The 15,043-nt window shown below is 43.9% G+C and overlaps 1 protein-coding gene across 5 annotated transcripts in view; it reads left to right on the top strand.

Moving 5' to 3' along the window:
* The first annotated feature begins 391 nt into the window (after positions 1 to 391).
* B4GALT5 (beta-1,4-galactosyltransferase 5) overlaps positions 392 to 15,043 on the top strand; it is an 88,708-nt gene continuing 74,056 nt past the window's right edge. For 4 of the 5 annotated variants that reach the window (XR_004262080.1, XM_032256025.1, XM_032256027.1 and 1 more), the window contains exon 1: positions 392 to 692. Coding sequence is in view for 4 of the 5 variants with exons in the window: in XM_032256025.1 (XP_032111916.1) it covers positions 578 to 692 (115 nt within the window). In the remaining variant the exon portion in view is untranslated. The remainder of the gene's footprint in view (positions 693 to 15,043) is intronic. The other variant, XM_032256026.1, reaches the window with a different exon arrangement.

Raw genomic sequence — 15,043 nt, forward strand, 5'->3', positions numbered from 1 at the left:
ATGAGTGAATAAATGAATGAATGAATGAAGGTGTATACCAGGCCGAACCCCCAAAGCCTTGCAATCCCCACTCTTCTGCCGCAGTGGGCAACGAGATCGGTCAGACTTTGTAGATGACCCCTTGGCCCTGAGATGGGGGCGAGCGAGCGAGGAGCACTTGGCAGACGTTCCCCGAGAGCTTGGGCGGTGGCCGCACTGGGAGAGGGGCTGTCGCCATTTGGCGATATTCCATGCGGGCCGCCGCGGGGGCCGGGCAGGGGTCGGCGGCGAGCGCAGGCGCGCGGATCTTTTGCGACGGTGCCCGGCGGCGCTGGCTCCACCTCCCGCGCGTGCGCCCCGCCCCGCCCCCGCCGCTGCGCCCGCTCGGGGCCGCTCTGGCCCCCGCCCGCTTCATGTTGCCCGGCCCGCGGCGGCCGGCGGCTGGGAGCTGCGAGACAGCGGCGGCGAGTGGTGGCCAGCGAGGCCCGGGAGGTGGTGGCCGAGGCCCAGGCGGCGGCGGCGGCGGCCCAGGAGGCGGCGGACTGGGAGCGGCGGGAGCAGGCCCGGCCCGGCTCTCGAGCGGCCGCCCGGCTGCAGCATGCGCGCCCGCCGGGGGCTGCTGCGGCTGCCGCGCCGCTCGCTGCTCGCCGCGCTCTTCTTCTTCTCGCTGTCGTCCTCGCTGCTCTACTTCGTCTATGTGGCGCCCGGCATAGGTAGGAAGGGGGCTTGGGACCCCGCGGCCGCGGCTATGGCCTTGACGGGACCCGGGGAATCCCCGCCCCTCCCTGAGGGGCCCCGGCCCGGAGGCGGCCCGGAGAGTGGTCCTCCGAAGACTCTCGGGTCCCGGCCCGGCGCTCTGGGGATCCCGCGCCCAGCTCTCGGGGACGCCAGGACATTCCCGCCATCCGCACCCTAAGGAGCTCCCGGGACCCCTTTCCCGCGCCAACCTCCGGCCCACCCCGCCCCTCCTAACGCCGCCCTCGCGAACCGGACGACGCCTTCACGCCCGCCCTTTGCTCTGGGACCCCCTTGCCGCTGGAACTCGCACTTCTCGCTCTTCGGCTCGAGAACTCTCTCTTGCCCTTCCAGTCCCCGGGGTCTCCTGGAACCCCATTCCCGGCATTCCCCGCACCCCAAACCCCCGCCTCTCCTTGCCAAGCCCGTGTGCCCGGGTCTCAGGCCGCCCCACCTTCTCGGCTCCCATCCATCTTCCCCCACTCCCCGTGACTCCATCGTTTCCTGCTCCCGTGAGCCCCCTGCCTCCCTCGCTTCCCCGGTTACATCAACCTCCAGGTCCTCCTCCCTAACTCAGGTTCATCTCTTCAGTGGCCTGATATCTCTGCTTGCCGGTGGCACCCCCCCTTCCCATTACAGAGGTCCACCCTCATTCAATTTTCTGCTAACCCCCTGATCGTCCCCTGCCTCCTCCCCATCTCCTTCACTCGCACCTCGCGTACCCCCAAGGGCACATCCTTGTCACCTCTGCCCCCAGCCCCCCAGTCTTTCAGCTACAGCTTCTTTCTCAATTGAAGACCTGGGAAAGGGGTGCTCTCTGCGTTCCCCTTTCCTTCCACTTCTGCCCTCTCCCAGCCTTGAGGGTAGATGGTAGCTCTTCAGTATCGGATAGTGCCTGCTCTGGGGACAAAGAAGTTTAAATTGGCCCTAGAGAAGGGGATATGACTGGGGCCTTTGGGAATTGGTACCAGGTGAGAAGGGGGAGAATGGAGGAAAGATGGAATGAGTACTCCTTCTTTTCAGAGTCACTGGAGAAGCTGACCCTCCCACCCCTCCCCTACCTCGCCCCAAGCATAGTCTTTTGTAAGACCACAGGGCATCTTCTAGGACAGGAAGAGATCAGAAGGAAAGACAGCATGAAGGTTTAAGAGCAGAGGACACCAGAGGTCAGTCAGACTTGGATTCTAATCTCTGCCCTGGATGACCTTGGGCAGGTTACTAAGCCTTAGCTTTTCTCCTCTGTAAAATGGGAGTATGAATCCCAGTGTCATACCGTGTTAAGGATGGAAGTAGATAAATGCCTTTTAAAAGCACTTAGCACTGTACCTGATGCTTGAAGAGTTTCAAAAATAGGTAAATAAAAGCAGCTATTACATGTAACTTCCAGGAAGAGAGTTAGGGGAAGGCTTAAGGAATGCGTTTGCCTGACTTGGCATCACTGTGAGGAAACCTCAGTTTATGTTGAGAAATGATCAGACGATGCTGCTGGGACTGGGGCAGGGAGAGTAAATTCTGCTAGGAAAATTTTGGATTATATGGATGTTAGGAAAGGGTTGATGGTTCAGCTGTAGGGAAATGCCTTTTAGGATTGTAGCAATAACTACTGCCATTCTCTGTTGACCTGTCAACACTGAACTAGCTGAATAGAGAAATTTCCAGATAGAGCAGGAGATTGTCTCCTGATTATTTTTTTAAGCATATTTTACTTGTGGTTAATGTTGATGTTTTGAACTATCAGCTAGATCTGGGAAGATAGAATAGGCAGCATCAGATTGCCCTGTTTACAAAGTGTCATAGGGAAAAGTGTCTCTCTAGGAAGGTATAGTATGTGGCCTGATGGATTTGATGAGTAGATTGTAAAAGGGTTGGGATTCTGGCAGAAAAGGAACAGATAACTAATTAGTGGAATTAATTGAGAAAAGAGTTCATTATCATGTTGGCTATTAGACTCTAATAAAAATGGGTGTGAAAAGATGGATTTGGACCTAGAGGCAGTCTTAGAGACATAACCTTTTTTTTTCTCCTTTTGTGAATGTGACAGGTATTTCTGCTCTGAGTCCATAAATCAGCTATGTTTAAATGGAAAACTGTATCCCACTGGGATGGTAATCACCCTTTTGATTAGAAAGGTTAGAAGCCAGATTCTCCAACAGAAATGGAACTTACCAACTTAATTAAGATTCCTCAACAGTAGATTTTTAGGTCAGTGGAACCCCTGTGTAAAGTGTGCTACTGCTATGCCTAGAATCCTGTATCTGATAGCTGAAAAACGTGCAGAGCACTTACATTTTCATTAGTAATGTATCTCCTTGAATGTAAGCCTTTTGAAGGGCAATTCTACTTAGGATGGAAATTTTGTTCCTGGGAAAGGGGAACAATTAAAAACGGATGTGGAGTAGAATTTTTTTTTTTTTTTTTGAGACAGAGTCTCACTCTGTTGCCCAGGCTAGAGTGCAGTGGTGCTCATAGCTTACTGCAGCCTTCAGCACCCAGGCACAAGCGATCCTCCTGCCTCAGCCTCCTGAGTAGCTGGGACTACAGGTACATGCCACCTTGCCTGGCTAACTTAAAACAAGTTTTTGTAGAAACAGCATCTGGCTATGATGCACAGTCTTTTTTTAATGAACTTAAATTTTTCAAATGTCTAGCTTTGGACAGTGGGGTGGCAAATTTTTTCCAAAGGTTAAGGCCATTTGGAGAAATAAAGGGTTGTTTTATGTTCCTTGGGATAGGAATACCTTATTTGAACAGTTATTAAAATGAGCTTAGAAAATAATATTAGGTTGAGCCAGATGAAGTTTCTGTTTTTGCATGTCAAAACAGTTGTATATCAGCAAGTTTCATGTAGTTCACTTTAATAAATTTCCTAGTGACAGTTCTGTTTTCCGGCACAGTGGAAAGCGTTGGTCTTGTATTTTCTTCCAGGTTTAACTTTTTCCAGTGCTTGCTTTTGATTTGCTTTGTATGCCCTGTGGCTACATTGTGCTCAAGGGCTAGAGATATCTTCACTCAAAGAGTATATTACAGTTACGTTCAGAAATAGTAGACTTGAATTTGAAGTAAGAAAAATCATGTTGGCTATAAATGTTTTAAATTGTCCGTGTGTACTGTAACCCAGGCAGAATTTCAGCCTAACTATTAACTTAGTATTTTTGAGATCTAATGCCCCTTAATATGGGTGAGCCATAGCCTAAGAGCAAAGGAAACTTTTCTTGGACTTAAGAGTCATCTGTGAAACAGGGTACCATCTTACCTAGAAAATTGGATATGAGGAAAATGACTAAATAAGACTACCAGTGTGTTTGCAAAAAATATAAAGTGCCCTAAGCTACTGTAATAACCCCATTTGATCCATTTAATGTTTTAAAAATATGGCATCACTGGGATTTTTATTTTTTATTTTTTATTTATTTATTTTTTTGAGATAGAGTTTTGCTTTTTTTATCCAGGCTGGAGTGAAGTGGTGCAATCTTGGCTCACTGCAGCCTCTGCCCCTGGGTTCAAGCAATTCTCCTGCTTCAGCTTCCTGAGTAGGTGGGATTATAGGCACCTGCCACCTCCAGCCAATTTTTGTATTTATAGTAGAGATGGGGTTTTGCCATGTTGGCCAGGCTGGTCTTGAACTCCTGACCTCACGTGATCCACCCACCTCAGTCTGCCAAAGCGCTGGGATTACAGGCCATACCTGGCCAGGAGTTGTGTTCGTATTGTTAATTTTAGAAGTAGCGTTTTATATCGGCCATTTAAAAGGAGAAGGTTGGGACAGAAAGTGAGAGAGTGAAAGAGAAAGTGGTAGATTTGAAAAAGACAGAGCAAGGTAATAACGTTGCACAAAAATGTGATGTCCCTTCTCTTCAACCCTCTACCCCCAAGCCTGTATGATTGTTATTTATTTAATAACTTGTTTTATTTGCAATGTTGAAATATCCCTATTCCCTTCAGGGTTTTACAGAAAACTTTGAACTTATTTATGACCTGTTAACTTAAAAAAAAAAAAAGTCCAAGTGCTCAGAGTACTTTCATACTTCAGTCTGATCGGGTCTTTTAAAAGATAACAGCAGTGAGCTATTTGTAAATATACTTAAGAAGTGCTGATTTAAAATCTTAATAAGTTTATGGTGCAATCATATGGCAACGTTGTATAGAGGTTACTGACCTTAGCAAATTTTTTTTTTTTTTTTTTTGAGACGGAGTTTCGCTCTTGTTACCCAGGCTGGAGTGCAATGGTGCGATCTCAGCTCACCGCAACTTCTGCCTCCTGGGTTCAGGCAGTTCTCCTGCCTCAACCACCTGAGTAGCTGGGATTACAGGCACGCACCACCATGCCCAGCTACTGTTTTGTATTTTTAGTAGAGACGGGGTTTCACCATGTTGACCAGGATGGTCTCGATCTCTTGACCTCGTGATCCATCCGCCTCGGCCTCCCAAAGTGCTGGGATTACAGGCTTGAGCCACCGCGCCCGGCAGCAAATTTTTAAAACAGTTACCAGTTTTGAGAGAGGTACCTGTGGATGGTTGGGGGTAATTGTTTATACATTGATGACATTTTATTAATTGAAATTCGGGGGGGGAATTAAAAAAAATTCTGTTCTACATTTAATTTTTCTCATTTTTCTTGATTACTGAAGAAAGGAGATGGGGAGTGATTTTGACATTTTTGGCCTGCGTAGTTCCAAGAAAAGTTTGATTTATGGCTGGCTTTTGGAAGGCAGGAACCAGTAATTCTAATCTTACCTGATTTGACCGAATGACCTTGAGCAAGTCACTTGATTTCTCTGATCTGATACTTTCAAAAAAAACCAAAGCTGTGTAAAAAACCAGAACTGTATCTTTGTCAAACTTACAGTGAATTTTTAAGAAATCATACCTCAATGAAGTTAGTGAGATGCTTTTGTATATAGAAAGTTGATAATTCATTTACATTCTGTACCATCACTGGTTCTAAGATTTTATTTTATTTTTATTATTTGAGAATGAGTTATCTCTTGTGGCCCAGGCTGGAGTGCAGTGGTGCAGCCTGGCCTCACTGTAACCTCCACCTCCCGGGTTCAAGTGATCCTCCTGCCTCAGCTTCCCAAGTAGTTGGGATTACTGGTACCTGCCACCATGCCTGGCTAATTTTTTTGTATTTTTAGTAGAGACGGGGTTTCACCATGTTGGCCAGGCAGGCTGGTCTCAAACACCTGACTTCAGGTGATCTGCCCACCTCCGCCTCCTAAATTACTGGGATCACAGGTGTGAGCCACCATGCCTGGCTGGTCCTAAGATTTTAGACAGAAGAAAAGAGGCCAGGTGAAGTGGCTCATCAGTGTAATCACAGCTCTCTGGGAAGCCAAGATGGGTGGATAGCTTGAGTCTAGGAGTTTGAAACTATCCTGGGTAATACAGTGAAACCCCGTCTCTACTAAAAATACAAGTTAGTTGGATGTGGTGCATGCCTATATTCTAGCTACTCGGGAGGCTGAGGTGGGAGGATCACCTGAGCCTGGGATGTCGAGGCTGTAGTGAGCCATGATCGCACACTGCACTCCAGTCTGGGCAACCAGAGTGAGATCCTATCTCCAAACAAACAAATGATTTTAGAGAAGATACATGTTTTATATAATAAAATACAACTTTTCCTAGTAACCACAGGAAATTTTCAGATTTTCCCCAGTCAAGTGTAGTCTGAAAGTTGCCTCTTCTTCCCTCTCAGATGAAAAAGCCCTCTGAATCCCTCAGCACACTTAGTTTCTGAGCTTTCTAGAATGAAATACACATGGGGAAATGTGGGTTACTTCATTTTAGAAAATTAAAGAGCATTATCCTGTTAAGGACACCTTCTTTTTCCTCCTAATTCACGTGCACTCCTGCCCACATATTTGAGTACTATATAGTGTTTTCCATTCTTGTTAGGAGGAATTAATATTTGGAGAACAGGTTGATATTACAAAACTAAACAGCACCACTTTTGACCAGGACTTTGGTGGTGGTTTATGTTCTCTTTGTAGAGTTTTTGCTATACTGGAAGCCACGTTTTGGGTTTGGAGTTGAAATTTTCTTTAGTAATAGATATATGTCGGTTTTGGGTAGTCTCAGCCATTCAAACAGTGTTAATTATCATTCCCGGACATCTAGCCAGCAGATGATTCTGCTCCAGCGTCGGTCAGCTCCCCCACCCCAGCTGAAGAGACTGGTGGGAGTCGTGTGATCACCAGGAAGGAGGGTCTCTGTGTTACTATGCCTCTTTAGAGCTTTCTGAGAGAGTAGATATTCCAAAGCAGTAGAAGACCAGAATACAACTGACTTCTTGCTTCCCTAAATTTTGCTGCTTTTTAGATCCTGGAAATATGTTGGGTACATCTAATCACATAAGGCAAAGAAAAACCTTAGCACATAAGAAGTGAGCAGTGTAATGCTGCTGAGGCCTGTCAAAGAAATAGAAAAAAAAGAGGCCGGGTGCAGTGGCTCACACCTGTAATTCCAGCACTTTGGGAGGCTGAGGCAGGTGGATCACTTGAGGTCAGGAGTTCGAGACCAGCTTGGCCAACATGGTGAAACCCTGTCTGTACTAAAAATACAAAAAAAAAAAAAAAAAGTTAGCTGGGCATAGTAGCATGCACCTGTAATTGTAGCTACTCGGGAGGCTGAGGCAGGAGAATCACTTGAACCTGGGAGACAGAGGTTGCAGTGAGCTGATCGTGCCATCGCATTCCAGCCTGGGCAACAAGGGCGAAACTCCGTCTTAAAAAAAAAAAAAAAAGAGAGAGAGAAAAGGGAGGTTGACGTTCACCAAGATAACAGATAATCGGAAGCAAGCAGGTTGGGTGTGGACTTAAAAGAGGAACAGAGGCAGGCCTGTGTGCCCTGTCAGTGAAAGGGCAGTTGTTCTTCAGTTTTTAGTAGTAGCCAATAAAAGTATGCTTGGCCTTGCACACTAGCTGTGTTTTTGTAGAGAACTGTGAGAAAAATTAATGGGATTTTAAGATCCACTAGCATTTGAGTGTCATGTCACCAGCTATGGAGATCTTTGAATTCTAAACTTTTGATTATGTCTCTCATTTTATAGATGATCATATAAGTCCAAGTTGAATTAACTTGCCGAAAGTTGAGAATTATTAAGATATTCCTGAGGCACATACAATATGGTTGAAAAGAGATTCAAGGTTCAGATCAGCCCAGAAGTGGGCAGATTATTTTGTTTTCAAGTACAGGTTACTACCTTTCTCAGAGTATTTGTCAGAATTTAGTAGAATATGCATGTAAAAGGGCTTAGCACAGAGCTTGACACAAAGGTCCTTATGTTTATGATTCCTTTTTTTTTTTGAGACTGAGTTTTGCTCTTGTTGCCCAGGCTGGGGTGCAATGGCGTGGTCTCAGCTCACTGCAACCTCTGCCTCCTGGATTCAAGCGATTCTCCTGCCTCAACCTCCCTAGTAGCTGGGATTACAGGTGCCTGCCACCATGCCTGGCAATTTTTTTTTTGTATTTTTGGTAGAGATGGGGTTTCACCATGTTGGCCAGGCTGGTCTCGAACTCTTGACCTCAGGTGATCCACCCGCCTCCACCATCTAAAGTGCTGGGATTCAAGGTGTGAGCTTTATAATTCCTGGCCATATGATTCTTTTTATTTATAACCATAGGAGGTGTCCTCTTGGTCTCATGCTCATATTAAACTGAGAGTTAGGTTGGGGCTCCTGTCTGACTTTACCAATAACTATGTATAATTTTTTTTTCTCTGTTTTCTCATCTGTGAACTGAGGAAACTGGACTATTGTGCAGATTCTAGGGTCCCTTTTAGATCTGAAGTTTCATGATTCTGAGTACGTGTGAATTGAACCTTTGAAGTAAAGAAGGAATAATTTTGTCAAGTAAAGACACTATCTTTTCAAGTTCTGATTGCCCATTGACTTCATCTCATCTCCAGACTACTGTGGTGAGAATGGTGACATGCTTGTGTGTAATCTTCAGACTTTATAGTTTCACTGTTTGCGGTGAATGGCAAGGTCCCCGCTCTGAAATGCCGTTGCTTTGGGACATGATCCTGGGAACTCAAGACTTGGTGTCCCTACATGGAAATCTATCTTTGAAATCATTTGTCACTAAGGAAAGGGGAAGAAAAAGAAATTTGTGCTGTCTTGGTCAAAGGAAAGAAAATCAAAAAAGAATTTTATGGAAATATCTTTGGGATGTTAAGGCTGTTTTTCCTTTTTTTTTTGGACCATTTTTTGTCCTGTGGGCTAATCCTTTTAAATTTTGATCTGCTAAGTCAGTCCTTTCCTCTGGCTTCACACTTCAGCTTCTAAGCTTGAGATAGAGCCCCAGACTTACTACCTCAATCCTCTAGGTAGCTGGATGTTAAATGAAAATGAATACTGCGTTTGGATCCAGTAATTCTTTTTTTATGGTGGCTTTTGTACTGAGGAGCATTCCGGCTCCTGTTGGTTGCATGAATTCAGCGCTTTCCCAAGCATGGGAATCACATTAAATAATTTAGAGTGCTGCCCCTTCTCTAATTCCTCCCTTTTTTTTTTTCTCCTTTTGTTAGTTTGAGTAAGCAATTATTAGACCCTGGATATTGTTCCTCTGCCTTTCCAGGTGATGGAGCTACCCAGGTACTTTGCAGCAACCAGAAGTAAACCTGGTCATTGTTTCTGAGGCACCTTCATTACTGTCATCAATTATGAACAGTTCTCTTAGGCGGTTAGTGGCTTAATTGTGAAGATGAAAACTATTGTGGAGTATTGGGTACCGGAAAGAGTACTTTGTAAGACAGCAGTGTCGTGTTTTTACGTGTCAGTGGGTTCAGGGTATACTAGTGAGCACAATTGTTTATTATTATTATTAAAAAGTTATAGGATATTTAAATATCAGTATAGAGGTAACTTTTTCCACTCTCTCCCAAGTAGTCCTAAAAGTATGGTTAATTGACATTTAAACCTTTTTCTTAATTCTTCTGGGTTGAACAATTATAAGCTTAGAAAGATGGAGAGACAGGGTTATTTTTTCCTCACAGAGCTGCTCATTATCCCATTTGAAGTTCTACTTTCAGGAACCAAGTCTACATTGTATTTTTGATCAGGGTGTATATATTGGCTGATAGGTAGACCATTGGCTGGTAAAGGTCATAAAATAGTGTTTTCCTAAATACTGTGTTGTGCCTTGTTGATGTAATTAAAAAAGGAAAAAAGAATCTTTATTCCTGTTCAGAAAAATGACAGAATTGCCAACCTAAGGAAGTCAAACCAAATAGACAAAAATGATAGTAGACTGGCTTTGGGATTCATGATATAGTTATTTTGAATCTGTATGTGTGGGTTTGGTTTTGTTTTGTTTTAGACAGAGTCTCACTGTGTTGTCCAGGCTGGAATGCAGTGGCTGGATCTTGACTCACCGCAACCCCTGCTCCCTGGGTTCAGGTGATTCTCCTGCCTCAGCCTCCTAAGTAGCTGGGATTACAGGTGTGTGCCACAATACCTAGCTAATTTTTTTTTTTTCTATATATATTTTTTTTAGTACAGAGGGGCTTCGCCATGTTGGCCAGGCTGGTCTCAAACTCCTGACCTCAGGTAATCTGCCTGCCTCAGCCTCCCCAAGTGCTGGGATTACAGGCATGAGCTACCATGCCTGGTTGAATCTGTTTGTTTTAAATATAAGCATTTAATCCTTTAACTTTTTAAGAAAAGCTTATTTGATCCATATCCTTATAATCTATATAGTCATGAGAGAGAAGTTTTCTGGATTGTGATTTTCTTGTGCCTAGAATCATGCCCAGCACATTCTATGTACTTAAATATTTAATGAAATAAATTATTATCTGAGTAGGTCAGCCTCTTGGTTGTTTGACTGCATTTACTTTGGGGAAAGGAATTAATTAATCCTGATTTTGAATTGACTGAGTTAATTTTTTTCCAAATCTACTTTGTACTTTGTTTTTTTTTTTTTTTTTTTTTTTTTTTTTTTTTTGGTGGTAAAATATAATACAAAATTTGCCATGTATCTATTTTGGTAATGTAAGTAAGTGTACAGTTTAGTGGCATAAATTACATTCACAGTGTTATACAGTAATCACTCACTTTTTTTTTAAGGATTTTTTTGTTTGTTTGGTTTTTTGTTTTTTTTTGAGATGGAGTCTCACTCTGTCGCCCAGGCTGGAGTGCAGTGGCATGATCATGGCTCACTGTAACCTCTGCCTCCTGGGTTCAAGCCATTCTCTTGCCTCAGCCTCCCGAGTAGTTGGGACTACAGGCATACACCACCATGCCTGGCTAATTTTTGTAGTTTTAGTAGAGACGGGGTTTCACCATGTTGGCCAAGCTGATCTTGAACTCCTGACCTCAAGTGATCCTCCCACCTCAGCCTCCCAAAATGCCACGATTACAGACGTGAGCCACCATGCCTGGCTGGGTGTTTAAATTTTTTTTTTTTAAATTTTATAATTTTTTTTCCTTTTATAGTAGAGACAGATTCTCTCTATGTTGCCCAGGCTGGTCTCAAACTCCTGCACTCAAGCAATCCTCTTGCCTTGGCCTCGCTCCTTGGCTGGAGTATAGTGATGCGATCTGGACGTCCCAGGCTCAGGTGATCCTCTTGCCTCAACTTCCTAGTTAGCCAGGATTACAGGCATGAGCCATCATGTCTGCCCCAGCCCTATTTTTCAACATTTCTTTTTTCCAAAATATTTTAGCACCCTAAACAGAAACTGTTCTTGTTAAGCAGTAACTCCCTCAACATATGTCATTTTTGTGTTTTTTTAATTATAGATATTCTGGTAGCTGTGAAATGGTATTTCATGGGTGTGTGTGTGGGGGTGTGTGTCTCTGTCTCTGTCTCTGTGTGTGTGTGTCTCTGTCTCTGTGTGTGTGGTGTTTTTTCCCTTAAATGAGTAATGTTGGTTTTGATGAGCATTTCTCTAATGAGGAGTGACCCATTTGTGTATTTCGTTTGGAGAAATGGCAGTTCGGGTCCTTTGTTCATTCTCAAAGGATGAATTTTGTTGAGTTGTTAGGAGTTTTGTTTTTGTTTTTGAGAGGGAATCTCTCTTTGTTGCTCAGATTGGAGTGCAGTGGCTTGACCATGGCTCACTGCAGCCTCAAACTCCCAGGCTCAAGTAGTTCTCTCACCTCAGCCTCCCAAGCAGCTGAGACCACCAGTGCGTGCCAGCACACCCGGCTGATTTTTAAATTATTTCTAGAGATGGGATCGCCCTGTATTGCTCAGGCTTGTCTCAAACTCCTGGGCTAAAGCCATTGCCTCACCTCAGCCTCTCAAAGTGCTGGGATTACAGGCGTGAGCTACTGTGCCTGGTCTGTTAGGAATTCTTTACAGATTCTGAATAATATTAAACCTTTATCAGATACATGATTTGCAAATATTTTCTATTCTGTGGGTTGGCTTTTTCACTTTTAATAGTGTCCTTTGATACACAGAAGTTTTTAATGAGGCCCAATTATTTTTTCTTTTGTTTGTACTTTTAAAATGCACTACTATGAGCTTGTCACTTACTTTTGCTTCCTACTTTTGCCCATTCCTTATTCTGCCCATGAAGCTCTCTATAAGCTACTGATACGATTCTTGAGAAAGCAGGAGTCATTTTTTGTTGTTGTTTCTCTTGCTCTAACTTGTTTAAATTTGATGCTGGTTTCTTTATTATTCTTTGTCTTTATTTATTGAGACAGAGTCTAGCTCTGTCGCCCGGGCTGGAGTGCAGTGCCGCGATCTGGGCTCACTGCAACCTCCGCTGTCCAGGTTCAAGCGATTCTCCTGCCTCAGGCTCCCACTACCATGGTAGCCCAGCTAATTTTTGTATTTTTAGTAGAGAGGGGGTTTCACTGTGTTGGCCAGGCTGGTCTCGAACTCCTGACCTCGGGATCTGCCTACCTCAGCCTCCCAAAGTGCTGGGATTACAAATGTGAGCCACTGCGCCCAGCCTGCTTATTTTTTTGATTCAGAGTCTCACTCTGTCACCCAGGCTGGAGTGCAGTGGTGCCACTTTGGGTCACTGCAATCTCTGCCTCCCATGTTCAAGCAGTCCTCCTGCCTCAGTCTCTCGAACAGCTGGAATTACAGGCTTGAGCCACCACGCCCGGCTAATATTTGTAATTTTAGTAGAGACGGGGTTTCATTGTGTTGACCAGGCTGGTCTCTACCCTTGACCTCAGTGATCTGCCTGCCTCAGCCTCCCAAACTGCTGTGATTACAGGCATGAGCCACCATGCCCGGCCTATTCTTTGTCTTTAAAATGGTTATTCTGTTTACCAAACTTCAAGTACAATGCAGATTTCGATAAATGTTTCAGATGTTTGAAGAGTCCTGTGAGCTCTCTTGATGAAAGGGGGACTCTCCATATCTTATTTGATGTTTTTGGTTTTGTTGGCTATTTTGTTCAACAGGACTGTAATATAACTTAAGCTTTAATGTTTTCTGGTTTGAATTGCAGCTCTCTAAAAGTGCATGGGCCAGATGTTGAAACAGCTAATTTTTGGTGTGAGGGACAGTACATTTTGCTAGTTAAACAAACATAAAATATTGGAGAGAAAATTGGAAAATACATAACATAGTTAAAGAAACATGGGTTTCATTTTTTGCCACAAAGGAATGAAACCTTATGATTTCGAAGATAAGAAAACGTAAATTTTGTTTGCTATTTTTTTTGAAGTGGAGTTTCACTCTGCCACCTAAGTTGGAATGCAATAGCATGATCTCAGCTCACTATAGCCTCTGCCTGCCAGGTTCAAGCGATTCTCCTGTCTCAGCCTCCCGAGTAGCTGGGATTACAGGCGCATGCCACCACGCCCAGCTAATTTTTAAAATTTTGGGTTTCACCATGTTAGTCAGACTGGTCTCTATACCCTCAGGTGATCTACCAGCCTTGGCTTCCCAAAGTGCTGGGATTACAGGCCTGAGGCACCACACCCGGCCTGTTTGGTGTTTTCTTAGCCTCAAATCTCCATTAACCAGCATCATTTACGTTTTGCTGTTTAGTAATAAGTAGTTGCAATAAAGACCCTGAGGCATGGCTTTTGAGTTTGGTGTTGTGGGTCTTTTTTTTTTTTTTTGCCTTCTGATTCTTTGAAAATTGGTAATACTTTATTCACCAGAACATTGCTTGCCTATGCCTTCCTCGTCCACAACACAGGCACAGGGTGGCAGGTGGTGACGAGAAACAGGCTGCCAAGATGGTCCCTGGATGACTAGGAGGGATGCGATGTGAACACAGGATTTTTTTTCTCTATTATCCTTTATAACATCAGAAAATGATGTCAAATTGTGACGAATGAGGAAATAGAAAAATCTAGCATGTAGAAGCTGCCGGACTCCCACAACGCTGACATAGTAAAATTTGGCAATTTGATACATGTTTTTTTTTTCTGATATCAGCTGAACTGCAAATGTATTTATCAAAATGGAGTGATAAAAATGGTGATTAAAGGCAGGGGTGGGTACTTAGAAACTTTTATGTTCTGTGATAAAAGAGAAAAAATGACAAACTCATCTTTGCATTTGCCTGATTTTGCTGTTTTCTAATAGCTAAATTCATTAATCTCTGTGTTACACCCCTGTAGTGTGCTAGGCATGAAGGGTACAGTGATGAACAAAGCAGACAGTATATCGCTGCTGTTTTTTAAGTCTTCTAAGGAGCATGGCTTCACTTTAGTAAAGTTTCAGTTTTAGGTGATTTTATATTTCTGGACAGATGTGTTTAATTGAGGGCCAATTCATCTGGTGTTCAGTTGGAGTTAACATTCCTTAATTGCCAGGAATAGTAGTGAATACAGTAATTACCCTTATCCACTGTTTCACTTTCTGCGGTTTCGCTGAGGTCTGAAAGTAGTAAATGGAAAATTCCAGAAATAATTCACAATTTTAAATTGTTCACCGTTCTGGGTGGCGTGATTAAATCGTTTACCATCTTGCTCTGTCCCCCTTTGTCTTGCCTGGGATGTGAGTCATTCCTTTGTCCAGCATATCCCTGCTGTGTATATATTTAGTAGTCGCCTGGGTTATCACATCATCGTCATGGTGTCACAATGCTTGTGTTCAAGTGATCCTTATTTTTACTTTTATTACTTTTAAAATTTAATTTTATGGCCAGGTGTGGTGGCTCATGCCTGTAATCCAAGCATTTTGGGAGGCTGAGGCCGGAGAATCACTTAAGCCCAGGAGTTTGAGACCAGCATAGGCAACCTGCGGAAAAACTTGTTTCTATAAAAATACAAACAGAAATTAGCCAGGTGTGGCACACGCCTGTAGTCCCAGCTACTTGGGATCACATGAGCCTGGGAGTTTGAGGCTGCAGTGAGCCATGATTGCTCCTGTCTGGACGACAGAGTAAGACTGTCTCAGAAAA

Source organism: Sapajus apella, unplaced genomic scaffold, assembly GCF_009761245.1.
Source record: "Sapajus apella isolate SASKATOON/1434 unplaced genomic scaffold, GSC_monkey_1.0 scaffold92, whole genome shotgun sequence".
NCBI lineage: Eukaryota > Metazoa > Chordata > Mammalia > Primates > Cebidae > Sapajus > Sapajus apella.